Source organism: Nuphar pumila, chromosome 11 (assembly GCF_984573655.1).
Source record: "Nuphar pumila chromosome 11, dmNupPumi1.hap1.1, whole genome shotgun sequence".
Lineage (NCBI taxonomy): Eukaryota > Viridiplantae > Streptophyta > Magnoliopsida > Nymphaeales > Nymphaeaceae > Nuphar > Nuphar pumila.
The window spans coordinates 64560975-64585640 of NC_143259.1; the positions used below are offsets into that span (position 1 = coordinate 64560975).

At 39.1% G+C, this 24666-nt stretch overlaps 1 protein-coding gene across 2 annotated transcripts in view; it reads right to left on the reverse strand.

Moving 5' to 3' along the window:
- The window catches only part of VPS54, a 184637-nt gene that overhangs the window by 19590 nt on the left and 140381 nt on the right, over window positions 1-24666 (reverse strand). The window contains exons 14-18 of one of the 2 annotated variants that reach the window (XR_016425973.1): window positions 14046-14125; window positions 13478-13639; window positions 12020-12087; window positions 6170-6250; window positions 5800-6056 (exon numbers count right to left, since the gene is read on the reverse strand). Coding sequence is in view for 1 of the 2 variants with exons in the window: in XM_089980823.1 (XP_089836949.1) it covers window positions 5995-6037; window positions 6170-6250; window positions 12020-12087; window positions 13478-13639; window positions 14046-14125 (434 nt within the window). In the remaining variant the exon portion in view is untranslated. Of the gene's footprint in view, window positions 1-5799; window positions 6057-6169; window positions 6251-12019; window positions 12088-13477; window positions 13640-14045; window positions 14126-24666 lie in introns of those variants that run through there. The other variant, XM_089980823.1, reaches the window with a different exon arrangement.

A 24666-nucleotide genomic window follows, 5' to 3' on the forward strand; every position in this document is an offset into this window, starting at 1 on the left:
TATTGAGGATTGTTTTCAGCAGTTGTTGCTCCTTGCTCACCGCATCTTCTCCTTCTTCTTCATTGACAATACTCTGGTGCATATATTCTAATATGGTATCAGAGCAAGATTGCATCCGACTTCTGTTCGAGGGAGTGAAACAGATTCCAGCAAGTGTGTCTCGAGAGATTCTTCTATTCCAGGTTAATAAAAAATTTGCCTTCTATTTTCTCTGTCTTCTATTTCTTCATATTTTTCTTCCAACGTCATCCTTGTCATAATCATCGATCTTTAATTTCAAAATCAAACTTCTGATTTCTGATTTAGATTCAACCTTTGGATTTCAGATCTGATTTTTGTTTCAGATCTGTTTCTCTTCTTATTGTCGACGTCAAAATTTTTTAACCCATCTTCTTCGTTGATTCCAGATCTGATTAGTGCATCAGATCTGTCCCTGTCTTGCATTAGCATCAAATCTGACTATTCACGTCAGAATATTCATCTTACAGACTTTATTGGGTTTCAAATTTGCATACCCATTCTCGTCAAACTTGACTTTATATATTTTGGGGTCTACGACAAGTCTGGTCAGACTTTGACCAGTACAAATTGTGCAGTCCACTAAAGGTATCAGAGAAGCAGTGAGTCAGGTCAAATAAAAAATAAGGTGAACTCAGATTGTTGGGCCGAATGTTTCTCTGACTTGTTGGATTGTCTTGTTGATCCACTTCTCGTTCTTTCCTTCAACATCATTTATTCTTATTTTCTTCATGGATTCTCCTCTCCCATCGAGCTTCCTTGGCCAACTTATTTCTGAAAAACTCACCAACTCGAATTACTTGACTTGGAAGAGGCAAATCTTGCCTTTTATTAGGAGTTTGGATCACTCTAGATATCTTGATGGATCTGTCCATGCCCCACCAGAGTTTGTCTTGCAAGAGGAGAGAGATGATAAAGGGGAGATTTCCAACAAATTGGTTCGTAATCCAGAATTTGCAACATGGAGGAGAAAAGATCAGGCAATTGTGGCATACATTACCTCTACTCTTTCCCAAGAGATATCAGTGGCCATTCCAGATAAATGTTCGGCTATGAAACTGTGGTAGATATTGGCGCAAACTTATTCACAGATTTCAGAGGCCAGGATTTTGCATTTAAAGAGAGAGTTTCAGTCACAGAGTATATGAACAAAACCAAGACTATTACAGATCAACTGGCAATGGTAGGTTGTGAGATCCCTGATAAGGACAAAGTTCAAGAAGCACTGAATGGTCTTGGGTCTGACTATCACATGTTGGTCAACTCCCTCGTATGCCTCCCTTCCTTGCCCAATTTTGAAGATCTTCGTGCAAAGCTACTACAATATGAAGTTACCATTAGAGGTGAGGAGATGACTATGAATTCCAGTAGTCAGGATATGTTAGTCACAGGAATAGTGCCAGAAAGGGGACGTGGTGGTTTTAGAGGAGGACGAGGACAGGTAAGAAATGGTCAAGGAGGTCGTGGATTACTGCCCACACCTAACATGCCGACTATCACCTTCTCAGGGAACCAAAACTTCAACAATGTACCAACATGTTTCCAATGCAATAAAAAGGGGCACATTAAAGCAAATTGTTGGTATAACCCACAGAACAAAGGCAAAATTAATGGTGTTGGGACTTTTACTAGAAGAAAGGCAAGAGAAGAGTCTAAGGATGATGAGAAGAGCTTCAAACAAAGTGAACAAGGGACTTGGTACATTGACTCTGGGGCTGCTGCGCATGTGACAGGTGATATCGATAAGATTTCGAGGCCCATTTCTTATCATGAAAAATTTAGTATTAAAACTGGATATGGTTCTCTTCATCCCATCTCTCGCACTGGAAATGTTTCTCTTCAACTTCCTACTTCTTCTTTATAATTGTCTGGTGTTTATCATTCTCCCAACATCGTCAAAAATATTGTTTATGTTTCTAAACTTGTTGATAATACTAATTTTTCTGTCGAATTTACTCCTGTATGTATCAAGGATCTTCTCACGAAGAAGATGCTCGTTGAAGGAGAACGACAGGGGAATATGTATGTCATCAAGGAGTCTTCATTTATTCGTGATGTTTCGCCAAAATCATAGGTTGTCCAGGCATTGTCGTCCAAAAATTTGTTTTAGTTTATCTCAGTGTAATAAGCCAAAAATTTGGCATCGTCGTTTGAGTCATTGTAATCGCTCATCTGGTGAACTTGTTTCATGGTCTAACTTGAGTGTTCAATCTAATTTTTCACTTTGTTCCAGTTGTCAATTATATAAGAGCCATGTTCTTCCTTTCAATTCAATAAATCAAAGAGCTTTTTTGCCTTTTGAAATTGTCTATTATGATGTATGGGGATCTATCCCACAATCCTCCTTATCAGGTAGTCGTGATTATGTTACTTTTATCGATAGTTATTCCAAATACACTTGGATTTACTTCATGAAGCATAAATCCGAGGTGTTTAAGCTCTTTTGTTCATTTCATGCTCTAATTTGTAATCAATTCTCGTCTAAGATTCAATATTTCCAATGTGATGGTGGGGGAGAGTATTTATCAAAGGAATTTACTGAATTTCTCCAAGATAACGGAATAAGCCATCGAATTTCTTGTCCCTATACACCACAACAAAATGGTGTGGTGGAAAGAAAACACCGACACATTGTGGAAAGTGCATTGAGCATGTTACATGATACTCACATCTCCTTAAGTTTGTGGATTGAAGCCTTTCATTCCGCTGTGCACATTATAAATCGCCTGCCAATGAAGTTGCTAGATAATCAATATCCTTATTTTACACTCTTTGGTATTCACCCTAACTATAATGAATTGTGAGTGTTCGGCTGTGTATGTCATGTTCATATTGATAGTTCTCAATGCAACAAGTTATAGGACAAAGCATGCATGTGCAAGTTCGTTGGATATGTTGATCAATACAAAGGGTATCGTTGCTATGATCCTACCACTAATCGCATTAGTGTATCACAGAACGTTGTATTTGATGAGACCAATACCGACGATTTAGTGAGGGTAAATGGGCACAACAAAGATGTTGAAAGCTATCAACCATGGCTTGCGGTAGAGCTATTTGATCAGATGGAGACACAAGGCTCTTCACCACATCATTCATTACCTGTTGAACAGAATGGACCAAATGCACAAATGCAACGGGAAGAGTTACCAGATGCACAGAACATTGCAATGCCTGTCCCAAATATCACAAAGTATCAAGGGGTTGTCTACATGCGACGGAATAAGAATAATGCTTAGCGTCTTGATGTGCAGCCCAGGAAGTTTGATAGGATTCATCATCCCATTAAGAGATGGGTAAGTTATAACAACTTTTCTACAGAATTTCAATTGTCCATGATTGAAAAATAGGATGAACCCATTAGTTTTGCACAAGCTTCTATGTCAATCAAGTGGGTTGAGGCAATGAATGAGGAGATGGAGGCTTTATATGAGTGTGGGACTTGCGAGATTGCCCCTACACCCTCAGACAAAAATGTTGTAGGGTCCAAATGGGTTTATAAGATAAAATATAAACTTGATGGATCTATTGAGTGCTACAAGGCGAGACTAGTAACAAAGGGGTTTACTCAAGAATATGGGCAAGACTATGAGAAGACCTTTAGCCCTGTGGTCAAGATGAGAACCGTTCGATTAATCTTGTCTTTATCGATTCAATATGGATGGACTCTCAGTCAGCTTGATGTAAAAAATGCATTTTTGCATGGTACCCTGAAAGAAGAGATGTATATGGAGCAACCCCTTGGTTATATAGAACACAGTTCCAGTACACATGTTTGTAAACTACGAAGAGCCATCTATAGGTTAAAGCAGGCCTCTCGTTCGTGGTATGATAGCTTTTCACTCAAAATTCAATGCCACGGGTTCCTTAGGTCTCATCTCGATCATTCACTGTTCATTTTCCAAAATCATCACGTGAACACTTTACTTCTCATATATGTGGATGATATTATTATTATTGGGAACTCTACTGAACATATAGAAGCTACAAAAGACTTGTTGAGTCGGCAGTTTAAGATGAAAGATTTGAGTGTTTTGCGTTATTTCTAGGGGGTTGAGGTTGATCGGCACAACAGATATCTTTTGTTAACTCAACACAAATAAACCGTTGTCCACTCCTAGTGTACTTAATCACAAGCTCAGCTCACAGGATGGGAAGACATATGGAGATCCCAGGCAATATCGAAGTCTTGTGGGTATGCTCCAATATCTCACCTTCACTAGACCAGACATTGTGTATGCAGTGAATCAAGTCTCGCAATTCATGCATGACCCATGCACCGGACATATGAATGCAGTTAAGAGAATCCTTTGATATTTAAAAGGAACTCTTGAAGATGGCCTAGTCTATCATCAGTCTAAATCTAAGGGTGAGAGACATTGACTTGTATATACAGATGCCGATTGGGCTAGAGATCCAGATGATAGACGGTCGGTTTTTGGTGACTGTGTTTTCATTGATAAAAACTTGATAGCATGGAGTAGCAACAACCAACGGGCAGTTGCATGATCCAGCACTGAGGCTGAGTACCGATCCATGGCAGCAGCTACAACAAAGGTTACATGGCTGAGACATCTCTTGACTGAAATAAGAGAAAATATTCTGCCCACTACCCTTTTATGCGATAATCAGAGTGCCATACAGATTGCCTTCAATCCTATTCACCACAGTAGCACAAAGCATATAGAAATGGATCAGCACTTCATCCGGCAAAAGGTAGAAGATAGAGAAGTGGAACCAGCTTACATACCGACGACTGATTAGGTGGCTGATTTGTTCACTAAGGGACTTACTAGCATACGGTTTTGGTTCTTGAAGAACAAGTTTTCCATGGTGCAAGACCATGCACAACTTGAGGGAGGGTATTGAGACTATATGTTGTTTGTTCACGGGTCTGGATCTAGACCCGATGATCTTATGGAACATTTATGTAACATCTTTTGTATTGCTGTCATTATTGGGCAAATCTGATCCGGGTCCGACAAACCCGATCTGAACTGTAACATATATAATATGGAAATATAGGGCATGACATATTATTGAGGATTGTTTTCAGCAGCTGCTGCCCCTTGCTCATGGCATCTTCTCCTTCTTCTTCATTGACAATACTCTGGTGCATATATTCTAATAGTTTTGCCATCTGATATACATCACATTGCAAAATAGATGCACTTTTTTTTTATTTTTCATATAACATTTTGTAAGAGACCCTGTATCTTAGTCAAATAGCTAGGTTCTAAAAAAAGTGCTGCAACTGGTCATATTTCACTAAAGATATCAAAGTTAACCTTACTTGAAGACATAACCTGGGGTTCATCCAAAACATAAAGCCCTTTATTTTGTGTTATGCAAGTAGAAAAAAAAGGTTATGCAACAACCATTACACTACAGTACTAACTGAAAGCAAATGCAAATTTATTTGAAGCCAAGAACATGTAAAACTAAGGATAAAACAGGAAGTGCCAATATCTCCCTTCTCAAGCATGAAGATAGATGGTCCATCAACAGATTTAATTTAATTACTCACTGGAAAAGGAGAATAATTAGAAAACATATCCTTCGGATCTGTCTTATGGTCAATAGCTCCTGAGTCAAAGTCCAAGTCTTATCAGATAAGAAACTTGAGACATGATTGCATTGAGTGGTATGGAGAATACGAGAAGAGGATGCCAATGATAATTTGGGACATGCATTACATTCATATTTTTTGTTTCATCAAAATTTGTAAATTGGATTTAGTTCTAGAATGTGTAGAACTTGCAGTAAACAGTATAAGATTACCTTATAAATTTTTCACAAGACAGCTGCATGCTTTTGGAAACATATGCCGCAATGGAGGTCCCCAGGAATTATCAGAATTTGATAAAGAACTTCCCAACTTGCTAATCTACACGCAATTTCATTGACCAGCCTCACTCGGAAATCTTTGTGCCAAAAATTGATCAAGCTGCCCAGAGTTTGGCATGCTGTCACTAGTTAACTTAGAGGCAGGCAGTGCATGAATGCAAGCCAGAATGTGCTGGATATCCCGAAAAAGTCTGGTAACACAAATCAACTCATTAATCTTGGTGGATATCCTAACATTGAAAGCCATAGTTATTGAAAAAAAGTTATTTGTGAGACCACACGACACATAGGACCAGAGAGATACCTGCTCTTTGCTTGAGGAGTATTAAGATCTAATCTGGAAAATACTTCTGTCAGTTGTGAATGAAAATTCTCAACCACTTGCCTGCAGGTATTGTAACCAGAAAGATCATAAGCAGAGAACAAGAAGAAGAAAACAAAATCATGCATGATTTCATGGTTATACATTGAAAGTTGAAACTACTAGAAAATACACTTCACCATTCCTTTTCTTTATCTAACAAAAGCCATTTAGTATGACTTAAGAGGGTTGCCCAGAGTTACCGGAAGCTTCTTAGATAGGTGGGAAGCTTGCTTCTCAGAAACTCACTTGGGAAGTGAGATACTCCTCATTTCCGAAACTTGTTGAGAACCTCGATTCGCCCACGGAAGTCATATGCTTTCCACACACTTCATCTATTCTTCTTATATGTTCTCTTAACTTTTCTTGTTTTTTATGTGTTTTCTCTCACTTTTCTCACTCACTTCCATGTGCTTTCTCTATTATCTTTCTTATTTTTTATATTTTTCAATTTTTAAAACTTCTAAGATTTTCCTGAGATTTACCACTAATTGGAAAAAACTCCGAGATAAGCCCTCAGCAAGAAATTGCCGAGAATGATACTGGCGACTATGATCTAGTCTTCCTCAAGTCGAGGATTAAAGCTAGTGAACGATATATAATTCTCTACCAAATGAAATTAATAATGTATTGATAATGCTAAGTGGATATCAACAGTACAAGACTTTTCAAGGGAGAAAGAAGATGACATCAAGTGTAGATTTTTTGCACAAAGATAAATTGACTGCTTAATTTTCCTTAGACAATCTTTTCTAATTTTAAATGTATTACCAACCATCAGAAGGTTGTAAGAGAAAATGTATGGGAAAAACAAACCTCCAAACTGGGTTTGAGACATTAGTGGATGTATACACAGTATTAACCTTCAACTCTAACGAAATGAGGAGACTGTTAACCATGGACATAAAAGATATATTACCCACCCACCCGCATGCACGGGCGCACACACACACACATTTCCTTAGAGAAAAGTCAAAGAGAAGCCACTATGCTGCAAATCCAAGGGATCAGAATCCACACAAATTGTCATGTTACGTTAATCAGATGGGTATTTAGCTACCCAAACATGTATGTGTCCTGAGAAGACGAATGTCACATAAAAGATATATTAACCCAATATCAAACAACAATTGCAAGGAACTGTGTAAAACCCGCTTTTAAAAAAAAAAATTTATTGGACCCGGGCTGGGTCGGGTCCGGACCCGACCAGAGCCCCTCTTCATTAGGGTTTTAATAACCCGACTCAGGAAGAGGATTTTAAATCCTCTTCCCGAGCGCCCCCCCCCCCCTTCCACCTTTGTTTTCGGAAGAATTAGGGAAACCCATCGGGCTTTCCCCATTCGTCGCCCCCTTGAGGCTTTTAAAAGCACTGCAGGGGGGCGGGGGAAGGCACACAGCCCTTTGCCCCCTGTGCCGCCTCCTCCTTCCCTGCGCACGCCACCAGCGCCACCCTTGATCCTTTCGCAACGACCCTGCTTCCTCCTTCTCTGCGCTCGCCACCGCTGTCGTCGTTGCGCCCCGCGCCGACGCTGGCCACCGCCTCCCAGGTACGCCACTCCACCTTCTCCTCCTCCCCCTCCCATCTCCCTCTCTGTCACCTCGCCAGGACGCCGGCAGGCGACGCACGACCCCTGTCGTGCCCTCCCACCTCCCTCCTTGCCCATTGGAGAGCCGACAGGGGCCCTACAGGGCCCCTGTCGTCCCCTTCTCTCTTTTGGGGTGCGTCGGAGTGCCGGTAGGGGCCAATGGCCCCTGCGGACCCCCTTTCTCTTCCTTGTGGGAGATCGGGCGACCAACAGGAGGTCGGTCGTCCCCCTGTCACTTTCCCCTCTGCCATGACCTGCGTAGGGGTCGGCAGGAGGCTGATGGCTCCTGCCGCCCCGATTCCTCTCTCTTTGGCAGAGGCTAGCCCCCTGCCACCTCGGTGATGTCGGCAGGGGCGTGACCCCTGCTGCTTCTGTGCTGACGACAAGGGGCTCGACCCTTGCCGGTTCGCCAGTGTCGGCAGGGGCTCGACCCCTGCTGATCCGCTGTCGTCGGCAGGGGATCGACCCCTACCGATCCGCCGTCGGCAGAGGCTCGACCCCTGCCGATCCGCTGCCGTCGGCAGGGGCTCAACCCCTGCCGATCCGCCGCCATCGGCAGGGGCTCGACCCCTGCCGATTCGCTGCCGTCAGCAAGGGCGCGACCCCTGCCGCTTCGTTGCTATCGGCAGGGGCTGTCCCCTCGGTCGATTCGCTGCCGATGGCAGGGGTTATTCCCCCTGTCGCTTCGCTGCTGTCGGCAGGGGCTTGCCCCCTGCCGCCTTAGTGCCGTCGGCAGGGGCTCGTCCCCTGCCGCCTCCCTGTCATCAACAATCAAGGTTTTACTCCCTGTCAATTGTTGTCGGGTAGGGGCCGAGGCCCCTGCCATTTGTTGTTTGGTCAGGAAGGGGGCCGAGGTCCCCTGTCGCCTAATTCTACCAATGCCTCAGTCGCACCATTAATTATATTAGCATAATTGAATATTTCACACTCTTGCATATTTACGCAACGGGTCCAGTTCGCGCTCCACGGCCCGACCCTCGTATCATCTACAGTCGTAGACGCACACAGCCGCACGACATCCTGAGGTAGGGTAAAGTCGCACAAAGGGCAATTGATGAACGTAATTAAGTTGAAATAATTAAGATGTCCATGCTAGTTGTACTTAGATTTATATTGCTTTTGCGTGACGTATTATTCTTGTCTGCATTGCGTATTATCATGTTTGTATGCTCATGGGTCGAGGTACAATTTCATTCTTCGATCATTATTTTGCATAGTTGCTTATGAGTTTGAGGTGTGGTTTCGTACTTCGTGCAATACATATGCCCTTGTTTGCTTGTATACATTTCTACCTGCATATTTCCTTTGAGTGAGGTATGATTTCGTGTCTCATGTATTACTTATGACCTTATGTGTTTGTCTGTCTAAGTGGTCAACGTATGGTTTTGGTACCTCGTGTATTACTTATGTGTTTTTCCCTCGATGTGCGGCATCGCAAGTCGAGAGTTGATTGTTGACATGTTATAACCTGCATATGCTCACACTCATGGTAAATATGTACTTACATAAATGTACTCTTGTGTTTATCCTGATTTCACTTGTTTTCAAAACACTAGAAGTTGTGCTTGTGCATTGCAGTTCTTTAAAAGCGAGTTTCCTTCTGCGAACCCGATGCTCTTCAAAATGTACAACTTTTGCAAAGTATGATTAAGTCTTGCAGGATTGCGAAGTCACACTTGGGAGAAATGTTTTATGACCTCGATTCAAGTTGCGGCTCAGTTTGAATAACCCTGATTGGGGGAGGAGCCTATGATCGAGTGAGGTTCTGTTGAAGGACCCATTCTTCATTTATTAAACCTAGTGTCGCATGTCGTGCGAATCATGTCGATATTAAGATAAATTTTGGATGCAAGATTGATAGTGATGTGCCTTGTGTGAATTACTCAATATGACATTATGGCTTTTAAGGATGAATCGTGCCAAATGAGCACTCCTATATTCTTTGGATCGTTATGAAGTTGTGTGTTGGGTGTTCCTTTTGAGAAGCCTACACACCTCCCTTTTTCAATGTCGCGTACTTTAGGTCATACATGACATGTTAAGTACTTTGTTGATCGGACGAGAGATCCAAGACGACCTCGTATCATGAAATATGCAAAATATTGTTAAAATGAATTCAAGACTTATCTTGCCAAATTGTGTTGTGTTACTTCTTTTGCAGATAATATTTGTTGAGGTTTCTTTGGTGAAATCATATCCCTTTCATCGTAGTCGTACTTTTGACAAGTATGTCAGTACTTTTTGACAAGTACGTCTTCTTACGTTGCGATGATTGGATGAGTAGGTTGTGGCAACCTTGATGAGTACAAATGACAAAATGTTGAGATCACCTAAATAAGTGATGATTCCGCCTTCACCGGCAAGATACTCGAGTTTGGTCGAAAGACCAGAGTATGTAGAATGGGTCTTCAGTTAACTACCCCTGATGTACTCATTCGAACCGCTGACTCCTATCAGGAGAGAGGACGGGAAGGTACAAAAACTTCGATGGACAAGCCATTAATGGCAGTTACAAGCAAAAGACTCGGCTTCCCCAGTCATCGGAGTTAGGGGAAAGGGACTACCATAATTATCCTAGGTGGTATCTCTCCATGCTCGGGATGCATCCATTGTTTATGCTGCTTTGGGGATTTCTCTCTTGGTCACTGACCGTCCCCTTAGGTGCGGACTTAGTCAGCTATCCGGATTATCATAAAATACATAGCATAATAAACCCTCGGATCAGTCTAGGTTGTTTCTAGAGTTGTGTCTTGTGTGTACCCACTTGGCCAGTTAATATCGAAACATAATTTAAATCCGATTACACAATTTGTTGAGTTATACGCGTATGAAAGTTATGGTGTACCACCGGTTCAATACTTATGGAATTGTGTGTGTGATTGATGAAATATTGTATTTTGCTAGTTAAATTTCTTATGCAGTTCTTTGCTTGTAATAGTTAGCCTACTTGTGCCAGTAAAATGCTTCTAATAATTTTAGCATTGTGCTCATGATAGCTTGCTCTATGATTCTGCTGAAAGCAAATTGCTATTTAATTGCCTGTCTACTTGACATATTAAATTATTCTGCTTAATTATGTTCTATATTAGCCTGTCTGTGCACCTACCAGTTTTTAGTGAAACTGACCCATTTTATGGGCAGGTTTTGGATAGGTAATACAGTCTGCGATAGCACGATGGCGTGATGAGGTCAAGATAGAGCTCTTTCCCTGACGTTTTGCTCCTGAGGACATGTTGGTAAATTTGGTATAAAGTGTGTTTCAAAATTTCTCTTTTATTAAACCGTGAGTTAATAAAACTGTTTTAGTAAGCTTCTTCTTGGTTTCAACAAACGAATTCTCAATTATTGAAACTCTGTTTCTAAACCATTTGATTTCAATGGTTGTGCGGGATTTGACAAAAGGAAAGTTTACGCTGTAATGTGCTCAAGGTCCATTGACTTGTGGTTTTAAAAATATCATTTTCCGATGAAGTATTATTTAAACTCTGATTATTGTATGATTTCAAAGCTTTCTAAACTTTTTTAAAAAGTTACAAGTCCTGGATTTTTGGGGCGTTACAAACTGACTTAAAAGAAGCATCCTACAGGTGATATTAGTGTGGCATTGGTCAATGCAAACATAAAATCAATTGGTTGCAGTCAAATAATTATTCCTGGAACCATGGACAATCTATTGGGCTTGAGAATAATCAATAACTGACCAACTCATTATGTTCTGGATCTTTACATAGGGTTGAAAAGTATATCTCTGCACCATTTTATCTGTCCCTTGCTTCAGTGCTATTTACTCAAGATGACCAAGCCTAACAGGCTTGTCTTGAAGAGAATTCCAAGTACTTGATATTTTGGTAATAATACAAAAACGTAGATAATTAGTCTAACCATGGATAGTTCTTAGTTTTAGAAAAGTTTAACAAATGCTAGAACTTTGAATTGTACATATAGATGACCTTTTCATAGTGAATATGCATACCTTCTGCCAAAATGTAAACAGAAAGGCATCTAAGCAGACAATATTCCTAACAATTTGCATAAGACAAAATTTGGAATAGAAGTACGGAACAAATTGAACAAAACATGAGAGCTGGTTTACAATTTTCTTCAACAGATATCTTCAAATACAAAGTTTATGAAGTTTAGTCACTCATATATGCAATGAAAACAAAATAATCAAGTATTTTAGCTAAGAAAGCAGAGGCAAGCAGACCTGAAAATTCCAACAACATCTTCCTCAAGAAGAGTTTTTGACAACACACGTTGAAGCACACCAACTTCCTGTAGTTACAAAACAAGATCAGAAGGGTATTTGAATTTTGAATGGATTATCATTAACACAATAACATACCAAAGAAATTAGAAATGGATGGATAGTAAACTTCATACAGATGAGGAAAAAGAGAAAAAAAAAAGGAAAAAGAAATATGCAGAAAGGTAAATTTTCAACAGAAAATCAGCATCATGTCCAATAAACAGAAAGTTATTTAGGCTGTACCAGAAACAGAAAATCAGTACCTGATTTTCTACACCATCTACATTGTATTTATTGTACCAAAAATATCAGAGTGGACACTTTCAGGGCTGCACATTGCCAAGTTGTGTCTGAAATTGAGCTGCTCAAGCTCAAGTTATTACCTTCTTACCAGGCTCAAGCTCTTCTTCAGCTTTCAGGACAAGCTCAATCAAGCTTGGATAAAACTAAAGCTCAGACCAGCTTGAGCCAAGTACTGCTATTAGAAACAATTTTTTGTTTAAACATCTGAAAAGGAAGAGGAAGGATTTGAATCCATCACCTCCCATTTACTGTTGGAGCATCTTTTTCTGGTAGGATAAAACTCAAGCTCGGATCAGCTTGAGCCAAGTTCTATATAGCAATATAAGCAATACCAAGCAAAGAAAAAATATATAATTGACAATTACGCAGAGTTACGTGGATGGTTTTATAGCCAAGTCCACAAGATGCAATCAAGTGCTAAAGGAAAAAAAAACTTCCTACAGAATGGTGGTGGTCTAGGATGACTTCGATGTTGAAGAAGGTTTGATGAATGAAAAGAGCAAAATCTTGGAGGAAAGTGTATGGAAGTCTTGTCAGCGATTTGTCAAGATGCAGAAAAAGGGAGCATGCCTGATGTTTTGTTTCCAAAGTACTGTTATCAGGTGGATGTTATCAGATATTAGATTCATTAAATCTAGGTTGGCATAATCTTAAAACTCTTCAATTCCATAGCAATTCCTTGTCTTAGTGTCAAACAATCATTACATACAGGTGTAAGTGCAAGAAAGTGACAAGGCAAGCCTACTTTTTGAATGCCCACTAGGTGCCTTCTATCATGCATGACATGATATTAACCAAATGCATACACAAAGGAAACGATAGAACATCCTTCTAGCATAGATAGGTGATGTGAAGTTTGTGAACGTTACTAACATTTGAAATGTTCAGGCAACAGCATTGCATATACTGTCCAACTGCATCACAAATTACTCATTATAAAACTTTATTTCCAGGACATGATTTCCAAACTTTTATTGGATTATACCATTTTTATGCTTATAAATCATAGACATAATTGACACTTTTCCTGACTTTGATCAACAATTGTAGAAATATAATGCAGAAATTAGCAACCTCAATAAACTGCAAAAATATGTTTCTCAAATACATTACCTTAGTGAGGGCCCGTGCAAACTGGCTAGGCTGAGGATCGGTATCTTCTGGCTTGTTCCAGTTCTCTGCAATCTGAGGCAACACTCTTAGATGCACTAATAGCCTTTCCTTCATTATCTGCACAAGCTTTGCATGGATTTCATCTCGATGCACTTTATAATCCTGAGAACCACAAATGGCAATTTTCAAGGAAAGAGGAAAAGAAGATGAAGAAAACACTTGGCAATTTAAACCAACATATTTCAGTTTTATGGAAGTGATTCTTAAGTATTCACATGAAAAGAAGATGAAAAATTAACACAATCTGGTGCTCAATGGATGAATCTAGCATTTGATGTGTGATGAAATTATGTTGAGTTAACCTTGAGATCTTCTACATTCCTTTAAAAGTTTGACCTACTAAGCACCTAAAGTAAGATGGCATGTTTCACTCAATAGAAGAAAGATTTTTCTCAAGCACAAAGAATGTTTTGACTCGTTGCACCAAGTTCTTAATTTGGAATGTGCTTGGATGGTTTATTTTTTCATCCAAAGAAAGTTGAAAGTATAACAGAAACAACAACATTACCTGAGTTACTCTCTCAAGCTCTGATGACAAAAGGACTTTCCGGGATTCTGGTACTTTCATAAAAAGAATGCATCGCATTTCTTCATTACAAAAGAAGAAAAGTGTTAGGGTGATGAGCTGCAGAGTTTAAATTACAAAATGACCAAGTACACAGCACTAACAAGTCAGAAAGTTCCAGCATTTACACACTTTAAAATTCATATCGAGTATCGGACCAAGGTTTACTCGGCCTGTATCATACTGATGTTATATATAAAAAAAATAGTGGCCAGAAAAAGGGGGTTCAATCACTTTAAACTATGTCATGAGGAATCCCTTTATTTGTTAGTAATATTGGAAATGTCAAAAAAATGGTTGTAACCCATATCCACTGCCAAACCCATGTGACAGCATTAAAGTGAGAGCCCTTCCAAAATATTAGGCTTTAGAATATATATAAGATATATACATGTGTGTGTGTCCCACCATGGGCATGCACCTGGATGCAGGGTAGACAATTGTTTGAGGCATCTTGGGCATTCTGTGCTTGAACTCCAGGGTGGGCAACTGTGACCTTAGTGCTAGCACGAGGATCTCAACAAAAGGAAAGCATTAAATCTGGATTCTCTCGACAATCAAGAAAAAAAGGTGGTTTCCCTCATCATAAGAACAAAAGAGAGAGAGAGAGAGGGGTGTAACATCAAACAAAGTGTTCAACATTACATCAGATGTGCGCGCGATCAGCAGCCAGCATGCAATTAAAAGAAAAAAAACAGATCTTTAGCAGCAGTTGCAACCACAGCGAAAGACCTTGGAGGCTTTAGCAGTGGTTGCTGACCGCGCTAATTCTTGCCCTTTGCACCACACCAATGCACAAGGCGTGTTCGACGGGCCTCCGACGATGGTGCATCCACTGTTACTCCGAGAGAGAGATCTGTGTGTGCAAGGAAATTGTTGTTGAGGCTTTAGAAACAATTGCGTTTTCAAGAAAATATCAACAATTCTCAAAAGAAAAATCTATAAAATTAAGAAAAAACACTAAAGCTTCTACACAACTTTGTGAAGGAAAAGCAAACTTTCATGCAATGAAAAGAATAAACAATGAGTGAACTATGTAGTCAAAAGCACTAGGCAGTGCCTAGTCGGTAGAACCCTAGAAAGACTAATCGAAGACTAGGTAGGATTATTCAGTACCCCAATTAAAATATAAAAAAGGTATACAAAATATACATAAAAATATGTTTAATTTTTTTAGTAATAAGAATTTTCATCACATGTACAAAATTACACATACTTTCACAAAATATACATAACTAGAATATATATATATATATATATATATATATATATATATATATTCAATCATTCATAACATTCATTACAATCAAAAAAATATGCTTTCAGCCTTTCACAGAAAATTTGATTCTAACACATACACATATTTATCATATTCATGGCATAATAATAAATTCAGTATATATATATACAAAAAAATCATACTTTCAGCCTTTCACAGAAGCACAGTAACACATATAAATAACATATTACATAATCAGTAATACTAGACATGCTTCCAGGCTTTTATAGAAAAATTCATCAGAAACAAAGTAACACACATATAAAAAACATACAACAACAACTATGCCTTCATCCCAAAACAATTGGGGTCGGCAATATGAACCAAAAAAGAAAATCATTTTGGGTCTTCCACATGAATCCTTCTCCTCCAATCATTTCTATCCAATGCCATGTCCTCGGTGAGGTTCAAAGCATTCATATCCTTTCCTATCATCTTCATCCATGTCTTTCTAGGCCTACCCCGACCTCTTTTAACTAATATATTTTCCCATTTCTCCATCCTTCTAACTGGAGCATCATTAGGCCTTCACCGAATATGTCCAAACCACCGTAAATGATTCTCTCTCATCTTATTTTCAATGGGTGCAACGCCTACCTTCTTACGTATCTCCTTGTTCTGAATCTTATCTTTTATTGTATTTTCACACATCTAAGCATACGCATCTCAGCTACATTCATTTTTTGAATATGATGTCTCTTGGCAGCCCAACATTCCGTACCATATAGTAAAGCAGGCCTAATAGTCGTCCTATAAAACTTTCCCTTCAACCGCAATGTCATTCTAAGATCGCACAACACTCCAGTTGCACTTTTCCATTTCATCCACCCAACCTTTATCCTATGATTTACATCTCCATCAATTTCTCCATACTTTTGAATGATAGATCCCAAATATTTGAAATAATCATCAACCGGTATTTCTTGCTCACCAAGCTTCACTACACTCCCATCACTACTTCGTTGCTTACTAAACCGACATTCCATATATTTTGTCTTACTCTTACTCAACTTAAAACCGCTTGCTTCCAATGTTTGTCTCCATAATTCTAACTTAGCATTAACCCCAACTCTAGACTCATCAATCAAAACAATATTATCAGCAAACAACATACACCACGGCACATTTTCTTGAATTGATCTCGTAAGCTCATCCATCACTATAGCAAATAGGAAAGGGCTTAAAGCAGATCCACACACATATAAAAAACATAATGAATTAAAATGAATGGTGCAAGCTTTTAACCTATGTCACACAGACTCGTCTAGGGGGTCGACACACCCGCGTCGACACGCCCCGACACGGATGCGGCTTCGGACACAGAGCGGACACGGTCAACCAAGTGTCGGACTCGGTCAACGCACCAGGGCCGAGTCCGTCCACATTTTGGACTTGGTCAACTTTGACCGAGACTATTTTTGTCCATTTTTTAAGGCCAAAAACTAAAAAAAAGTCTATCTTTTTATATATTTTTTAAATATATATATATAGTCAAGTCTTATTATTATTATATATATAACTGTGTCCCCTAATGGGCACAACTTTGACCGAGTCTTATTATTGTTATATATATCTATATTTGTAAAATATATATATATATATATACATATATATAGTTGTGTCCTCGTGTCCAAAAAAATTGAAATGGCTTCGCACCCGTGTCGCACCCGTACCCGCACCCATGTGACATAGCTTTTAACATTTCATAGAAAAAAATCCCTAAAGCAAAGTAACACACACACACATAAGCATAATCAATATATATAATTAACTAAGCATGTTTTAATCATTTCACATAACAAATCACAACACACACACACACACACACACACACACACACACATATATATATATATATATATATATAAACAGAATAATATAATAATAATAATAATAAATGACTGAAGTGCTCTCATGCCTAGGCAAGGGAAGCTTAGTCACCAACTAGGCACCCTAGTCAGTGCCTAGTCAGCAAAATTGGTACCTTTTAAGGCACCCACCTAGGAATTGCAAAGCCTAGGTGTTTTACTTATGCCTAGGCGGACTAGCCATCACTTAGTCAATGAAAGAGAGGACAAGAATAACAAGGGTCACCCTCATAAAATAAGATACAAGGGGTTTAAATGACAAAGACAATAAAAGCCTAAAATGAAAAGGATACAGTCCTCCTAGAACCAATCTAGTCAATTCCTCATGCAACCCATCTATTTCTTTGCATGAATGAAAATCCCGTATTGGATTATGGTGAATCAAACTTATATTGTTTTTTGATTCCTTAAAAAGTTATTGGTTCCTCTATTGCCAGATATTACCAATCTCGAACTCCCCACTATTGGGGAATGGCAGACTCCTCTCTAGCCCTAACAAAGTGGTACTATGAAAGGAAGGAAATATCCTCTTTCCTTCATTATATTCTAAGCTATAGGAGTGAACAACAGGTTGGAAAACTGTTGGGGTTCTCGAGTACACAGCCTGCTACAAACTGGGCTCAGGCCAGCATTTCAAAACTTAGCTCAATAAGCATCCGACCGAGCCTAGTCTGATAAGCTACTGAGTTGGGCCCGGGTATCAATGTGTGACTAAGTTGGGCCCAGAATATATCCAAATTTATGCTAAAAGAAGTATGACATTATAAGTAACCCAGCTCCAAAGCCATGCATAGGCACTAACCTACTCTGAAAAGTGAAATTTGACAGGAGCCAACTATCAGCTAAGAGTGACAAATAGCAAAATTAATTTGACAGAGAGAAGGGTGATTCTCTCTCCCCTTAGTCCTTGCTTGGGAGGTCGACAACTCCTCTCTCTCTCTCTCTCTCTCTCTCTCTCTCTCTCTCTCTCTCTCTCTCTCTCTCTCTCTCTCTCTCTCTCTCTCTTGTGTTGGCCGGAGAGGCACGGTTTCTGCTTTTTATCATACTCAAGCCAAGCCCGAGCTTAATGAAAATCGTGTTGGAATCCAGGCAAGCCTGGGTTTAGTCGAGTTTGTCGAGCTTTAACAGTAAAACCTATAATTTTTGGATATTATTAATAAATAAATAATTCATCGTTATCTTCGAGTTAGAAATGTGTTTTCATCATTTAAATCTCACTTATTGGTGTTTAAATGCTCAATTACTCATTTCTTTCTAACAAGGGTAAAATTGGTATTTTTAGAACTATTTCAGATATTTAATAATTAATTATATTACTTCTGATGAAAAACATGTTTTTAAGAGTTTTGTAAAATATTGGTGTGATATCATTGAATTTTGGAATTTACTAGATGAATTTAGCAAGTTAAAATCATAATTTTTAATAAAAGGGCATTTTGGTCATTTTAATCAAAAGTATTATTTAAAATATTTAATCTATGTTTTGCAGTAACCAAATTTGGTGAGGTGGAGATGTTGGTGTATGCAGCATTTTCTGCTCAACAGTTATTATTTATTGGTAGTTCACCCTATCTTTCTGAATTTTCGGAGATTTCAAATTTTTAGAGCTTTTGGCATTTTCGACCGCGCACCAAATGTTCGGTGCATCGTTGCTTGAGCGGTCTTTGTGAATTTTGAAACATCTCGGTCTTTTGGGTTTCAATTTGTTGTTCTTCACATTATTAAAGTAAGTTTCCTTAACTGAATTCGTAGAAAGCATGTTTAGGCACTAATTGCGTAAGCATGATGTTATTGTGCTAAATACTTCACTGAATTGCAAATACAAGTTATGCGGACACACCGCACGTAGTTGTGGATATCTAGAGGTGCTATGGTTGCCTATATGTTTAACTGATTTGAGTGCAGGATATACTAAAAATGTGATACTTACGCTAAGTATCAAAATAGCTATAAGCCAATGTGCATTGAATGCAATGCAATGCGAAATGCAAATCGGGTAAATGCCCGTGGTAAGTACGTGGTGCAAATACATCACCTAATAAATTTATTTTTATTGTATGCAACACTTTCCTTCTCACACACCACTTAGTTGTGGATATCTAGGACTCTTGTGATTGTAGTTCGAAGATCATGCTAAGCATGATTTGAATGTATGGGAATATAAGTGATTTTCTTGTCGTAGTTCGGAGATCATGCTTTGATATGATTTTACATAGTGGAATATGGAGTGTGTTTGTTGAAGGTACATGTTTGAGCATGCATTTGTGTAAATGAATGTTGCATAAATTGATGTGTTTGACATGACCATATTGAATGATACTGTGAAATAATAATTGTGTAAACATGCATGAAAGCATGAGCGATAAAAACATGTTCGTGATAGGATTATGCCAATACCGTTATGCATGGACTGATACGTCTTGTGCTCTCATGAACGAACCATGATTTGTGTGAATGCTATATATATATATATATATATATATATATATATATATATATATATATATATTATGTGTGAGACACATTATGCAAGAAATGCTTACTTTGCATATTAATTAATGTGGTGAAACAATGCATATATGACTTGAATCCTGTGTGCATAACTTGAACTACGTAGGAGTTACGTATGTTGAGGTTTAGTTGCTTCGCATTATGAAATGTGCATGTTCATGTATGCATGCATAGAACTCATGTTTTGTTTATGCATGCTTCGATGTTCAATTTACGAAATGCAATATTCCTTGTGGCGATGATACGATGTGTAGGATAATATACTTCTTTATGATATGATTTAAATGTCACGTGATATGAAATTATAAATGCATGCAATAAGTATTTAAGTTCAATAGTAAACTATGGTTCATAAAACCTTATTAGTTAAATGTATGATTTTATGATTTAAGTGTCATATGAAGTGATGTATGATGTAATGCATATTGATTGTATACATGCTTGTGCCCGTGTTGGTGGCTAGGTCAATGGTATTGATGCATGTATCACAATAATTTTCACTGAATATGGTACCCATTGAGGAACTGTTCCCAAAGGATTCTTTGTGAGGGTGTGCATTACCAGATCGTGAGGAAGTGCATTGTCCAAGAACGGGTAGCCCGTAAAGATGGTATATTTCTGTGAGGAAGTGCATTGTCCAACACCCATCCATCTAGGGTGGTAACTCCTTGTGAGGTTGTATATTTCCCAGACCAGGTGATCTGGCATACATCCTGCGAATATTTATATTATTAAATAAAATGTTATAATGAATTGTGATGATGTTCTTAGTTGATTGAGATAGCCAGTTATGAATCTATAGATGTGGTTTTTGTGAGAAATCAGATGTGGGAGTCACCTTACTATCGTAGCAAGAGATAGAGAGAGAGGTAAGAGGGAAGAGAGAAAAAAAATGTTGGGCGGCAATCATGTCTTCTCCCCTTTCCATTGATATTTATATGTTGTACGAGTGGTACAATACAGTACAATAGTACAATACAGTACAGTATGTTGTACAATACAGTACAATACAGTACAATAGTACAATACAGTACAGTATGCTGTACAATACAGTACAATACAGTACAGTAGTACAATACAGTACAGTATGCTGTACAAGTGGTACAATACAGTACAGAAATATATTCATTTACATATACATATTTAACAGCCTCCCTCAAGTTGAGGATGATCTTCAATCATGCTCAACTTGCCCTTAAGTAACCAAAATTGATGACTAACCAATCCTTTGGTGAAGATGTCAGTTACTTTGTCTTCTGATCTGACATACGAAGCCTCAATTTCTTCTGTTTTAATCTTTTGTCTAACAAAATGCTGATCAATCTCAATGTGCTTCGTGCGACAATGATGAATAGGGTTAAAAGAAATATTAATGGCACTTTGATTATCACATAAAAGCAGAGAGGAAGATATAGGTTCATTCAACTCTTGAAGAAGATGCCGTACCCAAGTGACATCAGCTGTCCCTGCTGCCATTGCCCTGTACTCTGCCTCAGTGCTGGATTTAGCAATGGCCTTTTGTTTCTTACTACTCCAAGTGACAATATTTGGGCCAATAAAAACACAATATCCTGAAACCGACCTACGCTCATCAGGGTCCCCACCCCAATCTGCATCACAATATGTAAGTAAACGGTGTCCTGTAGTGAAGCTTTCATCTTTGTGATAGAGCAATCCATCTCCAATAGTCCCTTTCAGATATCTGAGAATACGCTTAATACATTCCATATGACAATCAGTGGGAGCATGCATAAACTGAGATGCTTGATTTACAGCATAAGCAATGTCAGGTCTTGTAAATGTAAGATATTGCAACATACCAACAATGCGGCGATATAAAGTGGAATCATGATATAATTGGCCTTCTTTTGCACTAAACTTATGATTTAAGACAGATGGGGTGCTGAGAGGTTTACAATTAATCATACCAGTGGTGTGAAGAATGTCAAGAGTATACTTGTGTTGACTTAGAGTGAGTCGATCATCTTGTCTATCGACTTCAACTCCCAAGAAGTATCGCAATGGGCCTAAGTCCTTCATCTTGAATTTGGCCATGAGTAAAGACTTGACCAAGGCAATATGTGCATCATCACTCCCAGTGATAATGATGTCATCAACATATATAAGAACCCAAGTAGTAACATGATCATTCTTATACATAAATAAAGAATGATCAAGTATACTCTTAGAAAAGCCATGCTGCTGAATTTCCATGGAGAAACTCTCAAACCAAGACCGAGATGCCTGTTTTAAACCATAAAGAGACCTTCTCAATTTACAAACCCATGTAGCCGCATCATGTTCACTATATCCAGGAGGTTGCTCCATATACACCTCTTCCTTCAAGTCCCCATGTAGGAACGCATTCTTGACATCCAACTGGCTAAGAGACCAACCATGCTGAAGTGCCAAAGTGAGGATCACACGAATGGTGCCAATTTTGACAACAGGGCTAAAAGTTTCCTCATAATCTTGCCCATATTGTTGTGTGAATCCGCGTGCAACAAGGCGAGCTTTATATCTTTCAATGCTACCATCTGGTTTACGCTTGATCTTGTAAACCCATTTGGAACCAACAACATTTCTATCAACAGGTCGAGGAACAATATCCCATGTATGACATTCATGAAGTGCTGCCATTTCTTCATTCATAGCTTCAACCCAAGCTCGAGAATGGGCTGCCTGATGGAAAGTAGACGGCTCTTTCTCTTTGGCCACATTGGTTAGAAACAACTGAAAGTCAAGAGAAAAATTGTTGTAACTAACCCAACGATGGATAGGATGCCTTTCACGTGTGGATCGTCGAAGAGGGGGAGCCTCGTGAGATGGAGTTGAAGGGGCTCCTCGACGGGCATAAACCAAACTTGAAAACCGTGAAGGTGCATCCTGGATGATGGAGTTGTCTGCTTCAAACTGAATTGGTTCATCAACAACAGGATCTCTGATAGAGTCATATAGCAAAGTATCACAAAGCCATGGATCATAAGTAGTTTGCTCATATACCTGAGAAGTATCACAAGTGCTGAAATGGTCATCATCAAAAACAACATTTCTAGACACCTTAATCTTACCCAAAATAGGATCATAACATCTATATCCTTTATACCCATCGGCATATCCCAGAAATCTGCACTGAACTGCTCTGTCCTGAAACTTGTTACGTAAAGAATGATCCACATGGACATAACAAATGCATCCGAAAGCATGCAAATCATCATAAGAAGGGTGAGAACCGTGAAGCAAATAATAAGGAGACTGATCTCCTAATAATTCCATAGGCAACCTGTTAATGATATGCACTGCAGTGTGAAAGGCCTCAGTCCAAAGAGAGAAAGAAATATCAATATTGTGCATCATACTTAACGTGGTTTCAACAATATGCCGATGCTTACGTTCTGCTACTCTATTCTGTTGTGGAGTGTAAGGACAAGAGGAGTTACGTGTGATGCCATGGTCCTTTAAATATTCACTAAAATCATGAGATATGTATTCTCCACCACCATCACACTGGAAATAAGTGATATTTGAATTGAAAAGGTTCTGAACAAGAGCATGGAATTGTTTGAAAAGTTTGAACACTTCAGATTTAGATTTCATAAAGTAAATCCAAGTGTAACGAGTGAAAGAGTCAAGAAATAACACATAATAACGAGAGCCAGATAGAGATGAAACAGGAGCTGGGCCCCAAACATCAGAGTGAATAATTTCAAATGGCTTGGAAGCTCTTTTATTGATACTTTGAAAGGGAAGTACATGATTCTTGCAGACATTACAACTAGGACACTTATGATCTAATTTGACTTTGGGAATAAAACCCTGAGAAGACAATTTGTCAAGGAACCCTTGACTACAATGACCTAACCGACGATGCCAAGAAACTGGCTTATTACACTGCATAACAGAAGAAGACTGACTCAAATAAGCAGGAAAAGATGGAGACACGGTAGATGACGTCTTCAAAGTCCCGGGGGCTGCTTCGAAGACGTACATGTTTCCGCGTCGTTCACCCTTAGCGAGCATCTTCTTGGTTCGAAGGTCCTTAAGACAAACAGAAGACGGAGTAAATTCCATGGATGAATTTGTTTCATCAACCAATTTAGAAACAGATAAAATGTTTTTCTCAATGGCAAGAGTGAGTAAGACATTTTTCAATGGTAGTGTAGATTGTGACAAAGAGAGAGATGCATTTCCAGTATGAGAAATAGGGTGGTGGGAACCATCTCCCGTGACAATAGTGCCAGTGCCAATATAAGGAACCATGTTAGAAAGTTTACCTGCATCAGAAGTAACATGTGCGGCTGCTCCAGAATCAATATACCAAACTCCATCATCATTCTGACGCAAATTCATGTTGTTAAATGCAGTCATCAGAATTTGTTGCACATCATGTGGCAACCCTGCACTCTGTCCCTGATCAGTACCCTGATGTGCTCGAAAATTTCCCTGCGGCTGCCCCTGAAACTGTCTAACATTCATCTGTCCAGTTCTTGGTCCTGGCCTCCCTGCCTTGTTGCGATTCTGTGGGTTGTGCCAACAATCTGCTTTCACATGGCCACGCTTGTTGCAATGGAAGCAAGTAGGGACACGGGTACCTCTAGTGGCAGGTGGAGCAGTAGGAGTAGGAAGGAGTCCTCCACGGCCCATATGAGCAGCAGGTGGACGAAATGAGGTAGACTCAGATGTAAACATGACAGGATGAGGATCATCAATAAGATGATCTTGAGTCAAACTAACTTCATACTGTAGGAGTTTGGCCTGTAAATCCTCAAAGCATGGAAGTGTAGAGGCAACCTGTAATGCAGTGCAAAACATACGATATTGGGGCCCAAGGCTTCCCAATACCTGTTGAACAACATCTCTGTCAGAAACAGAATATCCAATAGCGGCCAACTGATCAATGATAATT